Raw genomic sequence first — 14,982 nt, forward strand, 5'->3', positions numbered from 1 at the left:
CTGATGCGAATAACTGGAAAAAGTGTTTGACGATACAGTATTCTGCTGTAGCCCTTTAATATGTGTGACTCTTCCTCTGTGCTGTAATCCTCTCAGTGGTTTAATAGGGAAGCAGAGAGGGGACAGAAAAGTCTGGCACAGCAGAGCGGACACAGGCAGCCCGAGCAGAGTTGTGAAAGCTCTTCTTCTTGTGGTGTGGTCCTGTAACCGGGTGCGCCAAAGGTTCCCAGAGCATCCTCGTGGCCTTACTCTTTTTTTCTGTTTCCCCCCTGTCCCTTTTCATTCGTGCAGCAGATGCCACCCCACACATGCAAACACCCATCATACACACACACACACACACACACACACATACACCTCCACCCACCCCTCCTTTTTGCAGGAAACCCGTTAGCCGTCAATGAGAAAGCTCTAACCATACGTGTTTCCTGGACACCCAATAGAGCCTCGCACACAGCCAGGGGGGCAACAGCAGCACCAGCACACAGCTGCAACATTCCCCCCCCCAAACATCTCACTTATATGGCCCCCCACCCACCATACTGAACCCCATCTCTAACCGCTTCCCACATCCACCCTGACCTTCCTCACAACCGCACATCTACAACTGTTACTGTTACATAACTCTTTTTTTTTTTACCACATCCACTCACATATACACATATGGTATGGACTGACACAAGAAGCCCAGTTTGGTTTGCTTGTGGTTTACACTATATCGCCGTTTTGGGCCGCTTTTTTTACGGTGGCCCTGAGAGCTCATCTGATGTTTACAAAACCCCAATACCGAAAAAGCTGCAACTGTTGTGGAACAAAACAGAAACTGTTTCTAGGAGACACTAAAGAAACACGTGTTATTATCATAGTTTGTGACTAATAACGTGGTTGTTCCAACACCAAAGTGTTTTTTTTGAAACTGAGTAAAAATGTAAATGTTTTGGTGGAAAAAAAATCCTGTGTTCAAGCTTGTCAGGATTTTTTTGGTGTCCCTTGGAAACAGTTTTACACGGTGTCACTGCAGCTTTTTGAAATGCTTCACAAATAAAAAGGGGCAGCATGTGAAATGTTTTTTGTTTGTTTGTTTTTCATACATTTTTTTAAGTTGCCTTGAGTTAAGCTCTCAGGACCTTCATAACATTTTGAAAGACAATATTGTAATTTTGACAATATTGAATGTACCCGGTGTTATTGTTACTTCTTTGAAGGTCTATAAATACAAAGTAACGGCACCTTTACCGGAAAATATTGATGCTAACACAAATATGCATGATAATTAAGATCTAGGTATACAATTTATGTCTTTCTAATATGCACAATGACTACTTTCTATACTTATGAACGTTTATACTTTTGGGAAACACAAGATGTTTTTTAAAGTTTGGTATCATGAAAAGTTCTGAGATCTATTTCTTCCACCGCAGAAAACAAATCAGATGTACAAAACTCCTTAGAAAACCTGCAGCTCAGTAAAACCATGAAGTCACATTTTCTTTGTATTTGTTCCAGGGCTAGAGTTGTCACAGTAAAGGCAGCCAAAAGTTTGCATGATGTTACATCACAATTTATTTGTGCTCAAAGTTCAGCATGACATATCAAACCTCGATTCTGGTTAGCAGCATATAGAAACAAACTAACTCAGAAGTCAGTTTTTTTGATCTTTGAGTGATTCAAATATTTCAGTAGCTTTTCTTAATCCATCAACAATCTGATATTTTTGGGGGATTATTGTGTGCTGAGATTCTTCTGAACAATATGAGGGGTCACGAATGTTCCCTAAACATTTGGCAAACTTGGCAAAACATTTGGAATATGTTGAGAAATCATGCTGACACAGAGCAGCGTTTAGAGAGCAAGAAGAGGATGTCAAATAAGGAACAGCAAACTTAAACACACTTCATTTCTGTCCGTTGCGTGTGTGTCACAATGTCAGGGCGGGACCACCGGCACTGCTTCTCTGACCATCAGAAAAAAGCTCAAGCTTGCATACATGTAAAATGCATTTCCATCATTTCTCTGCTGGCAAGATAGTTTTTGTCACTTTATGTCACTTCACTCAGACAAAGCAGACTTTTCATTATTATGTGCATTTTGAAAGCTGCATTTTGAGTAAAAAAAATCTTAAAATCCAGACGCTTACGAGTCTGCAGAAGGAGGGGTGGTTACTTTTTAAATTGTTCACACATTAAAAACAACATTTCTGACATAAATCCAGCATGAGACAATCTTATTAGATTTCTAAAAACTTGTTTTGTTTTCTTTGTAATGGATCCATATGACCTTTCTCAGATATTAAAAGTACGTTTTAAATTGTGCACGGTTCAGTATTTTCCTGAAACACAAAGCCACACCAACGATGTCTGCAAACACCAGAAAGCTGAAACGGCCAAATATTGCTAAAACTCCCTCTCTCAATCATTCACACTAAAAGGGAACTAGTCTTCAAACACTGTGTGGCTGAAAAGAGAATCACCGGCTGTTCAGTCAATGACTGTGGAGGACAGTGTGACATGAAATCCTCCAGCGACAGCACACCTCTCTGTCTGGTGTCTTTAGGTGTCACCGCTCATCATGCGCCGATGCCACCATCGTTCTCTGACCCTTTACTTTTCCCAGAATGCCATTGGTCACCAAAGAGGTCTTTACCCTGCAGCTTTCCTCACTGTCCGTGTCACCATAGCAACTGGATGTAGCTGGGGAGTTAGCCAGAGCGATGACTGAGTCTGTTGAGTCTCTGTCTCTGTGCACGGTCGCCAAGGCGGGGTGGTCGGAGGATGGCGGCTGAGGGGGAGTGTGGCACTTGAAGAGGGGGTTCTGTTTGCTCCTGTCCGACCCTGCTGTCCTGCTTTCATCCTCCTCCTCCTCCTCTTCGTCCTCCTCCTCGGCTGAGTCCCGTCTCTTGTCCTGGGCCTGATCATTGAGCAGAGTGACCAAGAAGTTGATGTACTTGACAGCCAGACGCAGGATTTCATTCTTGCTGAGCTTTTTGTCATGTGGGTGCGTCGGAATGAGTTTCCTCAGCTCGGAGAAAGCTCCGTTCACGTTCTGCTGCCGCCATCGCTCGCGGCTGTTGGTGAAGACACGGCGAGCAAGTTTCTGAGGTGGACCTGGAAGAGACACATTAACAGTTAATGTCATGGTGTCAGGGCCTTAAGGTGCATGCGAGGAACTTTTGGTTTGCATCGGTTTTGGTACCTGCCGTGCACAAAGCTGGACAAATTATCACTTCCCTGATCTTGTTCTGTACATGTGTAAATATTAACCAAAAAATCTCTCCAATGCAACCCACACAATGACTCAGTCATTGAAGGCAGTTTCAGCAGTGTGCTGTTAATCAACCATGTGAAACCTACCCCTGTAACAGGCTTACAAAATAACTATATAAGAAATAATCTTCTCTCTGATGGTCTGGTCAGCTTTTGTAGCTTATGAAGAGGCGTCAGTATACATTTCAGTCTGTTTTATTAACAGTTAAAAACTCCTGACAGGAGCTTAAAAAAAAGGAAGTATGATCGTCTAATTATAAATAAATCCCATTCAAATCCCTAAATGCACAATGGGCATACTAGCATACAACTTAGTAACCCAGGAGATGACGCAAGATAAAGTTTCTTCCTCAGTGCCTCAGCTTTCCTAAATCAATTTAAGAGATGCTAATGGACCACATCATTGCACTTTACCTGTTTAATAATGATGTTGGAACTTCAGTTTGTACATGCACTGAAAGAGAGTAATGCTACTGGTAATGCTGGCTAACGCAACAATAGGGTATCAATGTAACCCTGAAAACAAACCCACTTTCTGCACCTGTTTAATATTTTCTAAGAACTTCTTCAGGTTTATGGAAATATTAGCAAAGTTTTCAAAAGCCTGCAAAGCCAAGTGTGATGTAGCTGGACAGACGTGCAAGAAAGCAGAAAAATAAATAGAGTCTGGATGGGAACTGGCTTTCCATGATCAGGAATATATGCTCTTATTGTCTGAAGATCCATTTCAAGGAAGTATACGACCTTTAACATGTACCTAGGTAGGCCATTTTTTAAAAACCTTTATGTCCCCTTTAAGAACCAGAGGGGGTAGTGTTAGGGCTGAAACCCACAGACAGTCTGAAGGTGTTAGAAAGTATGGAGACACAGACGAGCACATTGTTGCAGGAATAAAAAAGCAGTAATCCTGTCATTAACATAGTAACATCTATTCCATAAACTGTAGGCACCAACTTCAACCTTTGCATACAAGAACTCTAGACTGGATGAATATCTGATTCTCTATTTGTTGGCACAGAAACTCACATTCACTGATTTCCATCTCAAAGTGTGACGAGGGTCTCCGTTTGATCCTGCTGCTGGTGATGACCCCATAGTTTCCTGCTGGGTGACCCAGGAAAGAACTACAGATAAAAAAAACACAACAGAATGTGTGAGATTTCTGCAACAGCATTCACAACCAACAAGGGTCTAAATCCCCTTAAGAACATGTTAAGGTCAGTCCAGGATCTCTCCTCTCGAATAGAGAGGGAGTCTTTCAGAGTGAACGGAGAAGTAAAGAGGACGGTGGAGGCCGTTAACTGAGCTGTGATTATGTTGGTGATGACTGTGTGCATGAAGAGTTTTAGCCTGGTCTCATTATGTCTTCTTACACACTCATTCTGCTTTAGGACGATGGAATAGATCAATGCTTCCTGCTAGAAACAGAGCAGAGGGAAGCAAGGAGAGTGTAATTCCCAGACCTCCATGACAGATGGTGAAACATAGACATTGTCCCTGTGAAAAGAGTCTTACTTTAACCCACACTCGATTGTTACAGAAAGAAGCGGTGTACACTAGAAGAGAACAGATACACAGCGGGAGGGCTTTGATTATTCTGTAAATAGTTGCCAATCCTTTCTTTCAAGCTTTTATCAGTTTGGGGACTAAATTTAGCTGCTATGAAATCGAGGTGTTTCAAAAATCTTGTCATCAAATTTTCTGATGCTTTAACACACCCAGAAAATATAATGCACATAATGCAACTCTTGTTTCATAAGCAAATGTCCTTATGAGGAAATGTATGGTGGGAAATGTGAGGTGGTTTTATAACAGCACACATCCTGCTGTCAGTGTTTCTCATAACTGTTCAGTGTAGCCACGATTAATCACACAGGGAAGTCATGAAATCCCACCAGTTGAGGTTTCCAATGAAACTAGAGACCCGAGACCATCATATGTCAGGAGAGGGTTCAGTGGTATTTGATGGTTAAGAGTTCCACATCTGTTTGCAAGACGGGACTAAGTGGTGCTGGTGTGGCATTTATCTGTCTTTTTTTTTTTTCTTCCAACTATTCAGTCTTGTGAATATTCTTCCAGAGTTATCTAACTGGTCAAGAAACAGATTCAACCAACATAACCGTTCATAAGAAGGTCTGATCAGACGTCGGGAAACATGATAAAAAAATATGGATATGCATCATGAAAATCCTGACAAAAACATTAGAAATACACATTTTTTGATGTTGTCTTTTTTGCATGTGCAGCAGCAACTTACTTCATTTAAAATACCTGGGAGCAATGTTAGACCGGTCTTTTACCTTCACAGATCATGTCGAATGAATTTATAAAGAAACACTAAAGAATCTTCCTTCTGCATAAATGAAGCACATTTAAAGACCTTTTTAAAAGGTTTCAAATGTTTTTTTTTTTATATTATTTTTGGAATCACATGAAGGGGTTATACATTTTTTTGCATTTTTATTGAACCTGCAACAAGAATACACACACATAAACAGGACCTACAGATATTGACTGAGAAGTGATATCACAGTGAGAGGCTGCATGTGAAAGATCACCCCAAGCAATTTGGGGTTCAGTGGGCATATTGGCAGCGCTGGGGAAGTGACCTGACACCTCTCCAGCAAACTGTCCCATATTCCACACTTTGGTCCATACCAGGTCTTGAACCAGCAACCCTATGATCCCCAAACCAAGTCCCAACAAACTGACCTACTGACATCCGCTGCCCTGACTGAACCTTAAGTAGAGGACCCCGGCGTTGCCTTCATGACAAGAGTACAGAAATATTTTATTCAGTAAGGACACATTACAGTCAGCCTGCTACCTCATACTGCTCATTATATTATAAAACACACCCCTTCAATATTCACCATTAAGAACCTGGTACCCTCCTTTAATAAGGCCCCATTGCTTCTGTTTATTATTATTATTATTATGATGATGTTACCATCATGTAAGTGACGTTCAATTGCTTTTTTTGCACAAACACGTCTTTTGCATGTAAAAAAAGACAATTGTGTGTCTTTTTATTCTTTCTATTCTATAATTATTCTTCAAAGATTTATTCAAATGAAGCAATCTGAAATGGTAAAGGTAATTGCTTTGCTCAATCCAAACTTATGAAGTTGATATTTTGAGAGTTCCAAGGCAAACTATTTCCCTCACAGATGAACCAAATAAGTCCAATCTGACCTGGTGAAGAAGGAGTGTGCCGACAGGTACTGCTGAGGCATCAGGGGCCCCGGGGACAGAGCTGAAGGGGCCCCAGCGGCCGCAGACGATCCAGAGGCTCCGGGGCTGGACACAGGCATGTAGGTCAGCTGACTGCGGCGAAGGTTGCCATGCGGCCCGTGCAGCAGGTTGGGGATGGGGTGGAGGGCAGTCAAAGGGGTATTCGGGAGCGGGAGAGGAGGTTTGCTGTGACCCAGGCTGATGACTGGAATGTGTGGAGGAAGAGGAGAGGATGAAGGGAGGGAGGTGGTGGACGGTGGAAGAGGAAGAGGGCACAGGGAGGTCTTGGCTGGTGCAGGGAGGAGGGGAGGCGGGGACGAGAGAGGGGGAGACCTGCTGGCAGAAGCAACAGGTGTTGTGGTGTTGCTTGGTTCTCCTGGCTTCTCCTCCTCCTCCTCCTCCTCCTCTGGCTCCATGATGACAGGCTCAGGTGCAGCAGGAGTATCGGAGCTGTGGCTGATTTTTGTGTCAGCAGAAACCTCCGTGTGTCCGTTGTGTGTCTTGGGGCTGCTCATGTCTTGTGGGGATGCTGAAGTCTTGTTCTGAAGGGGACTGCTCTGCTCCACAGAGGCACAGGAGGGGGAGGAGGTGGAGGAAGATAAGGGGGAGCGAGGAAGGGTGGGGGGTGAAGCAGGTGGGCAGCTGGGGTTCAGCTTCTCCATCATGGTGGTACTCCTCCTCCTGTTGTATTTAGTCCAAACGTGTGTTGTTATGTTTCTGTTTGATTAAATTACAAAATCCAACACGACAGAAGGAGCCAACAGATCAAATGTTTCTTTTCTGTTTGTCGCCGTGTCGCCTCGCGGTGCAGAACGCAGCTGTGGGGGTTGTTGCAGTCTGATCTGACGTGGATTTTTCTTACTGTACATCCTGAGCGGCAGACTCAAGGTTCTGAATGAGTCTCCAGTGGCCGCTCTTATTGACACTCGATCTGTTTGTGTGTATTTCGAGGATGTGAGTCAAAGTCCTTTCAAGCATTCATGACGTCTCAAAGCGCTGATGATTGGATTTATGTCAAAGAGCCTGTTGAACAAAAGAACAAGATTTAAAAAAAAAAATGAACACAGGATTTATATTTTGTTTACATGTGTTAAAGAGAACAAAGTTAAAGTTGTCAATTTTTCAAATAACCCAACACAGGAGTTTGCACTGCAAGAAAAGTAAGACTTTTTTTTTACTTTAAATAACAATCCACTCACAATGCATCTGATGCATGAAGGCAGCAGGTTAAACAGACTTATTGAATAACGATAAAGAAATGTTCAATCTCCTCTCTGATCGTCTGATTTGCTTTTGTGGGTCATAGAGACAGTATCAACTTCAGCATGTTTTTATAACCATCAGGAAAACTCCTTAAACAAAGCTTGAAACACAAAAAATGTATACACTATAAAAACACCAAAAAGTTGTTGCCTTAAAATGTTACATTGACTGAATTAAAGATGATTAGTTGAATACAATTAGTATTCATTAACAATTCTTGTCAACGTTTCTTGTCATCCTTTATTTAACTTAACTTAACTTTAGGATTTAGGGATGTAAACCAGAGATCATCTGACAGTAAGGCAGTATTCACCACACACTTTGAGAAATGACGTCTTTATCGTATTTTTAAATTTGGCTCAACTTAGGGTCAGTTTGACTCATTTCAGTTTGACTCATTATGTTAACTTCAATTAAATCATGTTTGCAGGTTGGAGAGCTTTACATTAGGATGACATAAACAGAAAACATTGAGTCATGTCAACATTTACTGTTCACTGTTGACCCTCATTTGAAGCTGGTCTACATTTTAAAATCTGGATTAATGACAGAAACAGGAAGAACAGATCCAGCTCTTTCGTCAGCTCTGTAGTGATGTTTAAATGTTGGACATGGAGTGATGCTGCTTCTTTAAAGAGGGGAACATTGGTGTGTTCCTGTTTTCTTTGTTTCTGGTGGTCATGACTTTATTTTGGACAGTTTCCTCTTTCACAATAAAGTGAAGACGACAGTCATGGGCATTGTTTTGAATCTTATTCTGCAGCAGCAGTCTTGTATTTTCTTTCCTATAAATATATTTAGACACGAAAATCCCCTCAAGACACTCGGCTAAAACCGAGTATTTAAAATATTTCCTGGTAAATCACTCAGCACTGCAGGGTCATTTTTTATTGAATTCATAATCAGCTGAACGGTTGAGACTGCATATATATTTAGTTGTTGTGAAGTGATGCAGCATTAAGCTCTTCCTTTTTCTTTGTAACAGGAACACGCACATTTCTGCAAAATAAGCCATCTGACTGTTTGCATTCTTTGGTGAAATAAAATATATTTGATTCAAAAGCTCTGATGAAAAACTTTGTTAACATTATATTAATATGTTCATAATTGAAACATTTTCTTAGAATCAGCTTTAGGCCAGGTATCAAACAGACACACACGAGTAATTTGACATCAGTGGACTTTGCTGTGTATAAAAAGTCCAACATTAAATATGAGCAATAAACACACCATAAAGAAAGACTAAATAAGACAACTGGTTTTTTTTATTGTTTCAATGCAATTTTGTACTATTTCTGTCAACTCTGATACGTGAATTGTAGAATTATAGAACCAAAGATGTTATATTTTAACACCATATGCAAAATATTTTGTGCATTTGGCACATAAAAATAGACACACAAAAGGACCTCTAGGGACGGTGTTTCAAACCAGCATCCGTTACATGCACTATGATACTTGCATTGGATGACTGTTTTCAGTTTCTCTATGTATAGCTACTGTTTCTGTCTCTATCAAATAAAACCTTCATAAATAAATAAAGTTTGCACAAAAGTCAGTTTAAGCAGTAAATGGTCCTACATCCAATTATCTCATATAAAAATATTACATTTCTACCTCATCTTTTACAACTAAAAACATATAATTTAAAACCTGTTTTAAACAGAAATTAGATATTTTTACTAGATGAACATGACGTTTGTAATTGGACCAAATTTCCATTCAGATTGATTTTTTATTTATTTAGTAAAAACTATTTTTAAATTAATGTAAAAGGCTTTTTAATATTAAAGTTGTACAGACTATAAAAAATGATTTAAAATAAAGTGAAGCAGGACTACTCACTGACTGTCTGTGATGCAGACGTCCAGCAGAGTTCAAGTGGTCTGTGAACGCAGCACATGTTGTATGTCTTCAGTGTTTTACCTCCTGCTCCTCTTGCTCCTCCTCAGGTCGCTCACACTCCTCTACAGCTTGTCAGCGTCTCTCTCTCTGCCTCTCTGTCTCTCTGTCTTTCAGCCTCTCACATCAGAACTCACGTCACACTCTAAGAATAAATAATCCAAGTTCATTTATTAGATTTTGTTGTGAAGTTGCTCCTTTATGTGAACAAGGCGTAGAGGTGGATGGTGAGGGTCTCTGCTTTCCCCCTAGTCCTTGTCATGATCACTACTCTCTCTCTCTCTCTCTCTCTCTCTCTCTCTCTCTCTCTCTCTCTCTCTCTCTCTCTCTCTCTCTCTCTCTCTCTCTCTTCTCTCTGTCTCTCTCATCGACTGTCCTGTCAGTCTGTCTGTCCTCTCACTCCTTACGCCAAGAAGACACAATGCTCCAGCCGGCTGCCAGTCTGAGGGCTCCTCTGGTACTGGCAAATGTTAGGTGGGAGAGAGAGGAGGGGGGAGAGAAAGAGAGAGAGAGAGAGTAAGGGGGGGGGGGACCATGTTGCAAGGAGAGTTTTCCGCTCCCTGCTGGACAAGAGGATGTGCTGGTACAATGTGGCTGCTGCTGATAAGAGCCTCAAAGCTGTCTGTGGCCTGCAGATAAGGAACCTCCACCACCACCACCCCTCCTCCCCCCCCCACTACCACCAATACCTACACACACACACACACACACACACACACACACACACCATTTCACAACACGCACAAGTTCTGCATACATGCATTTGTGCACACACACACTCGGAACAGCACACACACACACACGCACGCTCACTCCTGCACACACAGGTCATTTCCAGACTTTGATGCGACCTGGAGTGTGTCCAAGAAAAAAATCCCAAAATGATTGTCCATCATGTTTTAATATAAAGACAATGATCACATGCAGACACATATTCAAACAAACAAAGAGCAAATGTTCAAACATGTCCAAATATGTAATGTGCAATAACATCAAATGTTCAGTGATTAATGTTCTTATTTGATTCATACTGAGGTCATATAAGTCTTCAAACTGCACTGAATGCTCTTATTTTTTATTACATTTTTTAACGTTTTTTTTCTTTAACGATCTAATGTGTGTGATTGAGTGCATGTGGGCATGAAGTGAATGTTATTGTTTTAGGAGATGCACAAAAAAGTTCATCATATAAAGTGAAACAACATTATAGGCCTTCAATTCTACTCAACCTCACTTTTGTCTATTTTGACTTTTTTCGTCAAAAGAAATATTCATCAAAAAATTCTGAATAAAAATGTGATCATAAAAACATGATTATTCTATTTTATTTAATTTTTACATAATTATTCTGTTTTTTTGTTCTGCCAAGTGATTTTCATCTCTTTATTTCTGTAGTGTACCTCTCGTCTTTTTGTCTGAATGTTAAGTGTCACTAATGCAAAAAAAAATCTGGTATCAACAAACCTTTTTACCCCTTACATAATGAAGCCTTATACCAATATACCAAATGTTGCTGTGTGTGTGTGTCATTGGTTGTATGTGCAGTATGTTTTAAAAAAAGAAAATGTATTTAATGTTTTTTATTTTTTTATTGCTATTTGGTGTTTCTGCTCTGACGTACATTATTTAACTTTTTCAACATTATAAATATAAGAAAACAATAAAAAAGCTTCATAATCTCTGGATCAGTTAAAGGTGAGTATCACTGTTACTTCTCCACTATATAATATATGCACATGTCGGAGTTTACACAACAAAAGGTCTCCGCTCATCATTATTCCTGGGATAGATCAGGGGGGGGTTGATGACATCAGAGCACACCTGCGTCACTTATGACCAACATACGAGTCATTATGGTGGTAACTTTCCTCTCTGAGAGCTCCCTTACTTCCTTCCTAAATCTATCTCTCTCTTGCTCCCTTCTTCCCCAAGCCTCCCTCTTTCCCTCTCCGTCGCTCTCTTTTCTTCGACCTCGGGGTCAGCACCTCTTTTGCCCTCGCTCGCTCGTTTCCTTCTTAGACAGACTGAAACACAAACATTAAAAAGGTTTTACAGTAGAGTGACCTTCGGGGTCCTGGGAAAGAAAACTCTTTACTGAGCGACAAATCTGTCGTCAATTTCATCATCTTCCTCATCATCATTGTTATACCTTTTTTCATTGTAGCTATGGTTACCGACAGTGCAGACAGTGTAGTGGTGTGTCACACTGTTTTGCGTTGTGCAGCTGCGGTTCAGGTTGATCGCTCTCTCTGTGAGAGTAACGTGCAGTGGCACCGCTGGGCCTGCAGATGCTGCCTGAATTTGCCTGTAACATATAAAAAGCTACACAAGGGACACAGAGAAGCCTTAAGGGATTCACTTTTTCTCTGCTTTATTAGCTCCTGTGGAAAGTTGTACTATTTTAAAATGTTGGTTTGTGGTCTGCAGGTTCTCAGCCATGCAGCATGATGGTGAATATGAAGCCTGATCCAAAAGCAACTTTACTTTGATGAAGACAATATTTTCAAGATCTTCAACCGAGTCCAGTTGCCTTTGGATCAAGCTTCGAATGTTGTATTGTTGGTGCAATTTGTTCATTATTGTGCCTCTTGTGTGATCCTCTAAATTAAATGGTCAATTAAATACTTAGCCCCATTCAGCGATGGTTTAATGACCTTATAAGTGAGACTTTGGGTGTAATTAAATAAAATTATATGGGCTTTTACCATTTTGTTGCTCATGTTGATTTGACAGCGACAATGGCATCTTTGACCTTGCAAGGAAATAAAAATATCCTTGAAGAAGCTTAGTTACAGCACCTTTAATCATAGTTGATGCATCACACCCAACACTGAACATTAAAGTGTTTATGGACAAAAAGGGACCGGAGTTGGGAATAGTTGGAAACAATTGAATAATGGTCATAATCCATTATGGTTCGATCTGCTTTTTTGTTTGTTTAAAGTGAGCATATAATTGTTTTGAGTTGTTGTGATTCACTATTCTTTAAAATAATTAAGCATGGAGTATAAACTATGTTGCTTTTGGCTTCCCGTCTGGACAGAAGGGTATGTCTTATCATTGTAGGAGCCATAATGTGTATTTTTTTTGTTGATTATATGTGGGTTTGATACAATTTCTGGTCATTTGCAGCGGCCGTGGTTTTACGGGAGGTGGGAGGCTAGACAAAGAGGGTGAGGGGGTTTTAATATTTTCTATTGATTTTCATTATAATCGTTTTCATCATCGTCATTGTCATAGTCATCAATCATCATCGTCTTTTGGGCTTTTGGTTATAATTATATTTTCACTCTTTTGTTGACTAAATCAGCAAACTTATTTGGACTTTGAATTTTATTTTTTATTTGAACGAGTCACAGGTTCAGGCCCACTTAGTCTCTGTGCGGCATTCTCCAATCGTAGCGGCCACAGCCATAATATCTCAAACTGCTTTCAGTTTGTTCATGTTGTGTTGTTGCTGATGGTGTTTTTCGCTTTCTTAGATCATAAAAAAGGCATCAAACTAAACTCCAGGCTGTTTCATGACCAGTTAAAAACTCATCACTAGAGCTTTAAAGAGGACATATTATCCCACTTATCCCCCTTTTCAAACAGTCCCCTGTGGTCTTAGTGAAACATCTGTGCTGAGCTTTGGTCAAAATATAACATGAATCAAGCACCAGAGGAGGTTTGTGACCCTGTATAAACCAGCTCTCTCAGAACGCTCCGTTTTGGTGTGTGTGTCTCTTTAAATGTAATGACCCCCCCTGAGTTTTCCCCGTAGACGTCACTCCTCTGTAGTGAGAATAAAAATGGTGGACCTGCGTAAAAGTTTTGTTCGAGACTGGGAGTGGAGTCCATGGGTGGAGATACCAGGGGAGGGGAGGGGATTTTTTACCAGAATCCCACTATGATGTCACAAGGATCATTTTTCTCTGTGTTGTAAGACTTATGCAGACCACAAACAAAGGACTGGATGGATTTATTTCACATTTTGTGGGTCAGTAGACACTCAGGTTACACAGATATATGTTCAAAAAGACTGTCAAAGTGGGTTTTTCATAACATGTCCCCTTTAAGATAAACCACTTCTATGTAAGTAGACTGGTAATGGTTATATTTCTAACATTTCTTTCTTAGCTGTGTATGAATAGTGAATATTTTATCTTTGACCTGCTGGAATATGTTTCATGATATTATTATTATGATAGTATGAGCTCTTGTTATATGTGTTTGCGTCATTACCTCCCTGTATTTTGGGTTTCTGGCAGCTTTGAAGTTTGTTTTATCAACACGATGGTAAGTCAGAGTTATGAAGTCTGTGCTGAAAAGGAGATGGCATTAATGTGGGGTACAGATGTTTAATTACAGATGCTAAGCTAATAGAGGCGAGAATATAATCACAACAAAATCCTAAAATAAGCTGAAGGGTTTGTTAATGCAGGTGTATTTGTAAGCCTTTTAGCTGCTTTAACTTTATCAAGGAGTTCAGGCCTCGGTGGTTGCCATAGCAGCCTCAGTGGTTGCCATAGTAGTCTACCAAATATTAGATGAAACCCTGTAACAAATCAGTGTCACGTTTGGGCTGTCCCCATTTTACTGTGAGAGCCAAAAGTCAAAGGTTTCTGGGTAGCTCCGTTTAAAGAGGAAAGAGGCAGAAGAAGAACAAATCATTGACTCTCTCTAAGGTCCCGTGTGAACAGTCAAACTGTAAATGGCGAATAATAATAGAAACAGACGATAACAGACGGCTTCCGCTTTTCCCTTAAGTGAGGAAGAAATCAAGAGACGATTGTTTTAATCTCAGAGCCGATTCTGTCACACCCTCCTCCTGCTACCTCAAAATACCCAGGCCAACATTTTGTTGCATTAATAGCTGTGTGTGTGTGTGTGTGTGTGTGTGTGTGTGTGTGTGTGTGTGTGTGTGTGTGTGTGTGTGTGTGTGTGTGTGTGTGTGTGTGTGTGTGTGTGTCAGGATCAGTCCATTTGAAACAAACCCCTATCGGGACTAAGGTATAAATAAGAGAAGGCTGTGATGTAAACGCTCTCTCTCTTTGTGCATGTGTTTGAGTGCGTGTTAGTGTCCAAAGTAAAAGAGAGAGTTTGTGTGTCTGTCATTGTGTCTTTGTCTTTGTGTGCAACCGGAATCAATCCTCTCGCAGCTTCAGTGATCATGTGTGGGTGGTGAGAGCAAAAACAGAAACCTTATGGCCTATTTGTGACTTTAAGAAAATACAAGTTAAATTATAGACCAGAAACAAAAATCAACGTGACTTATTAAAAGTCTTTCCTTTGTTTTAAGTCCTTCATTAAATATATTTAACATTCAATTTAAGTCAGT

The 14,982-nt window shown here is 40.5% G+C and overlaps 1 protein-coding gene across 2 annotated transcripts; it reads right to left on the reverse strand.

The window, feature by feature from the left end:
* Positions 1 to 1,545: 1,545 nt before the first annotated feature.
* lyl1 (LYL1 basic helix-loop-helix family member) lies at positions 1,546 to 10,095 on the reverse strand. 2 transcript variants are annotated; one of them, XM_029280026.2, is made up of 4 exons: positions 9,610 to 10,095; positions 6,459 to 7,520; positions 4,290 to 4,387; positions 1,546 to 3,104 (listed from the first exon to the last, which is right to left on the reverse strand). In XM_029280026.2, the coding sequence occupies exons 2-4, from the start codon at positions 7,160 to 7,162 to the stop codon at positions 2,557 to 2,559; spliced, it is 1,350 nt and encodes a 449-aa protein (XP_029135859.1). In that variant the 5' UTR covers positions 7,163 to 7,520; positions 9,610 to 10,095; the 3' UTR covers positions 1,546 to 2,556. The 2 variants fall into 2 exon arrangements, with proteins under 2 accessions (XP_029135859.1, XP_020503351.1); XM_020647695.3 differs by having other exon boundaries at positions 9,606 to 10,095.
* Between the last annotated feature and the right edge of the window lie 4,887 nt (positions 10,096 to 14,982).

The sequence above is a fragment of the Labrus bergylta genome, chromosome 1 (assembly GCF_963930695.1).
Source record: "Labrus bergylta chromosome 1, fLabBer1.1, whole genome shotgun sequence".
In the NCBI taxonomy this organism is placed as follows: Eukaryota; Metazoa; Chordata; class Actinopteri; order Labriformes; family Labridae; genus Labrus; species Labrus bergylta.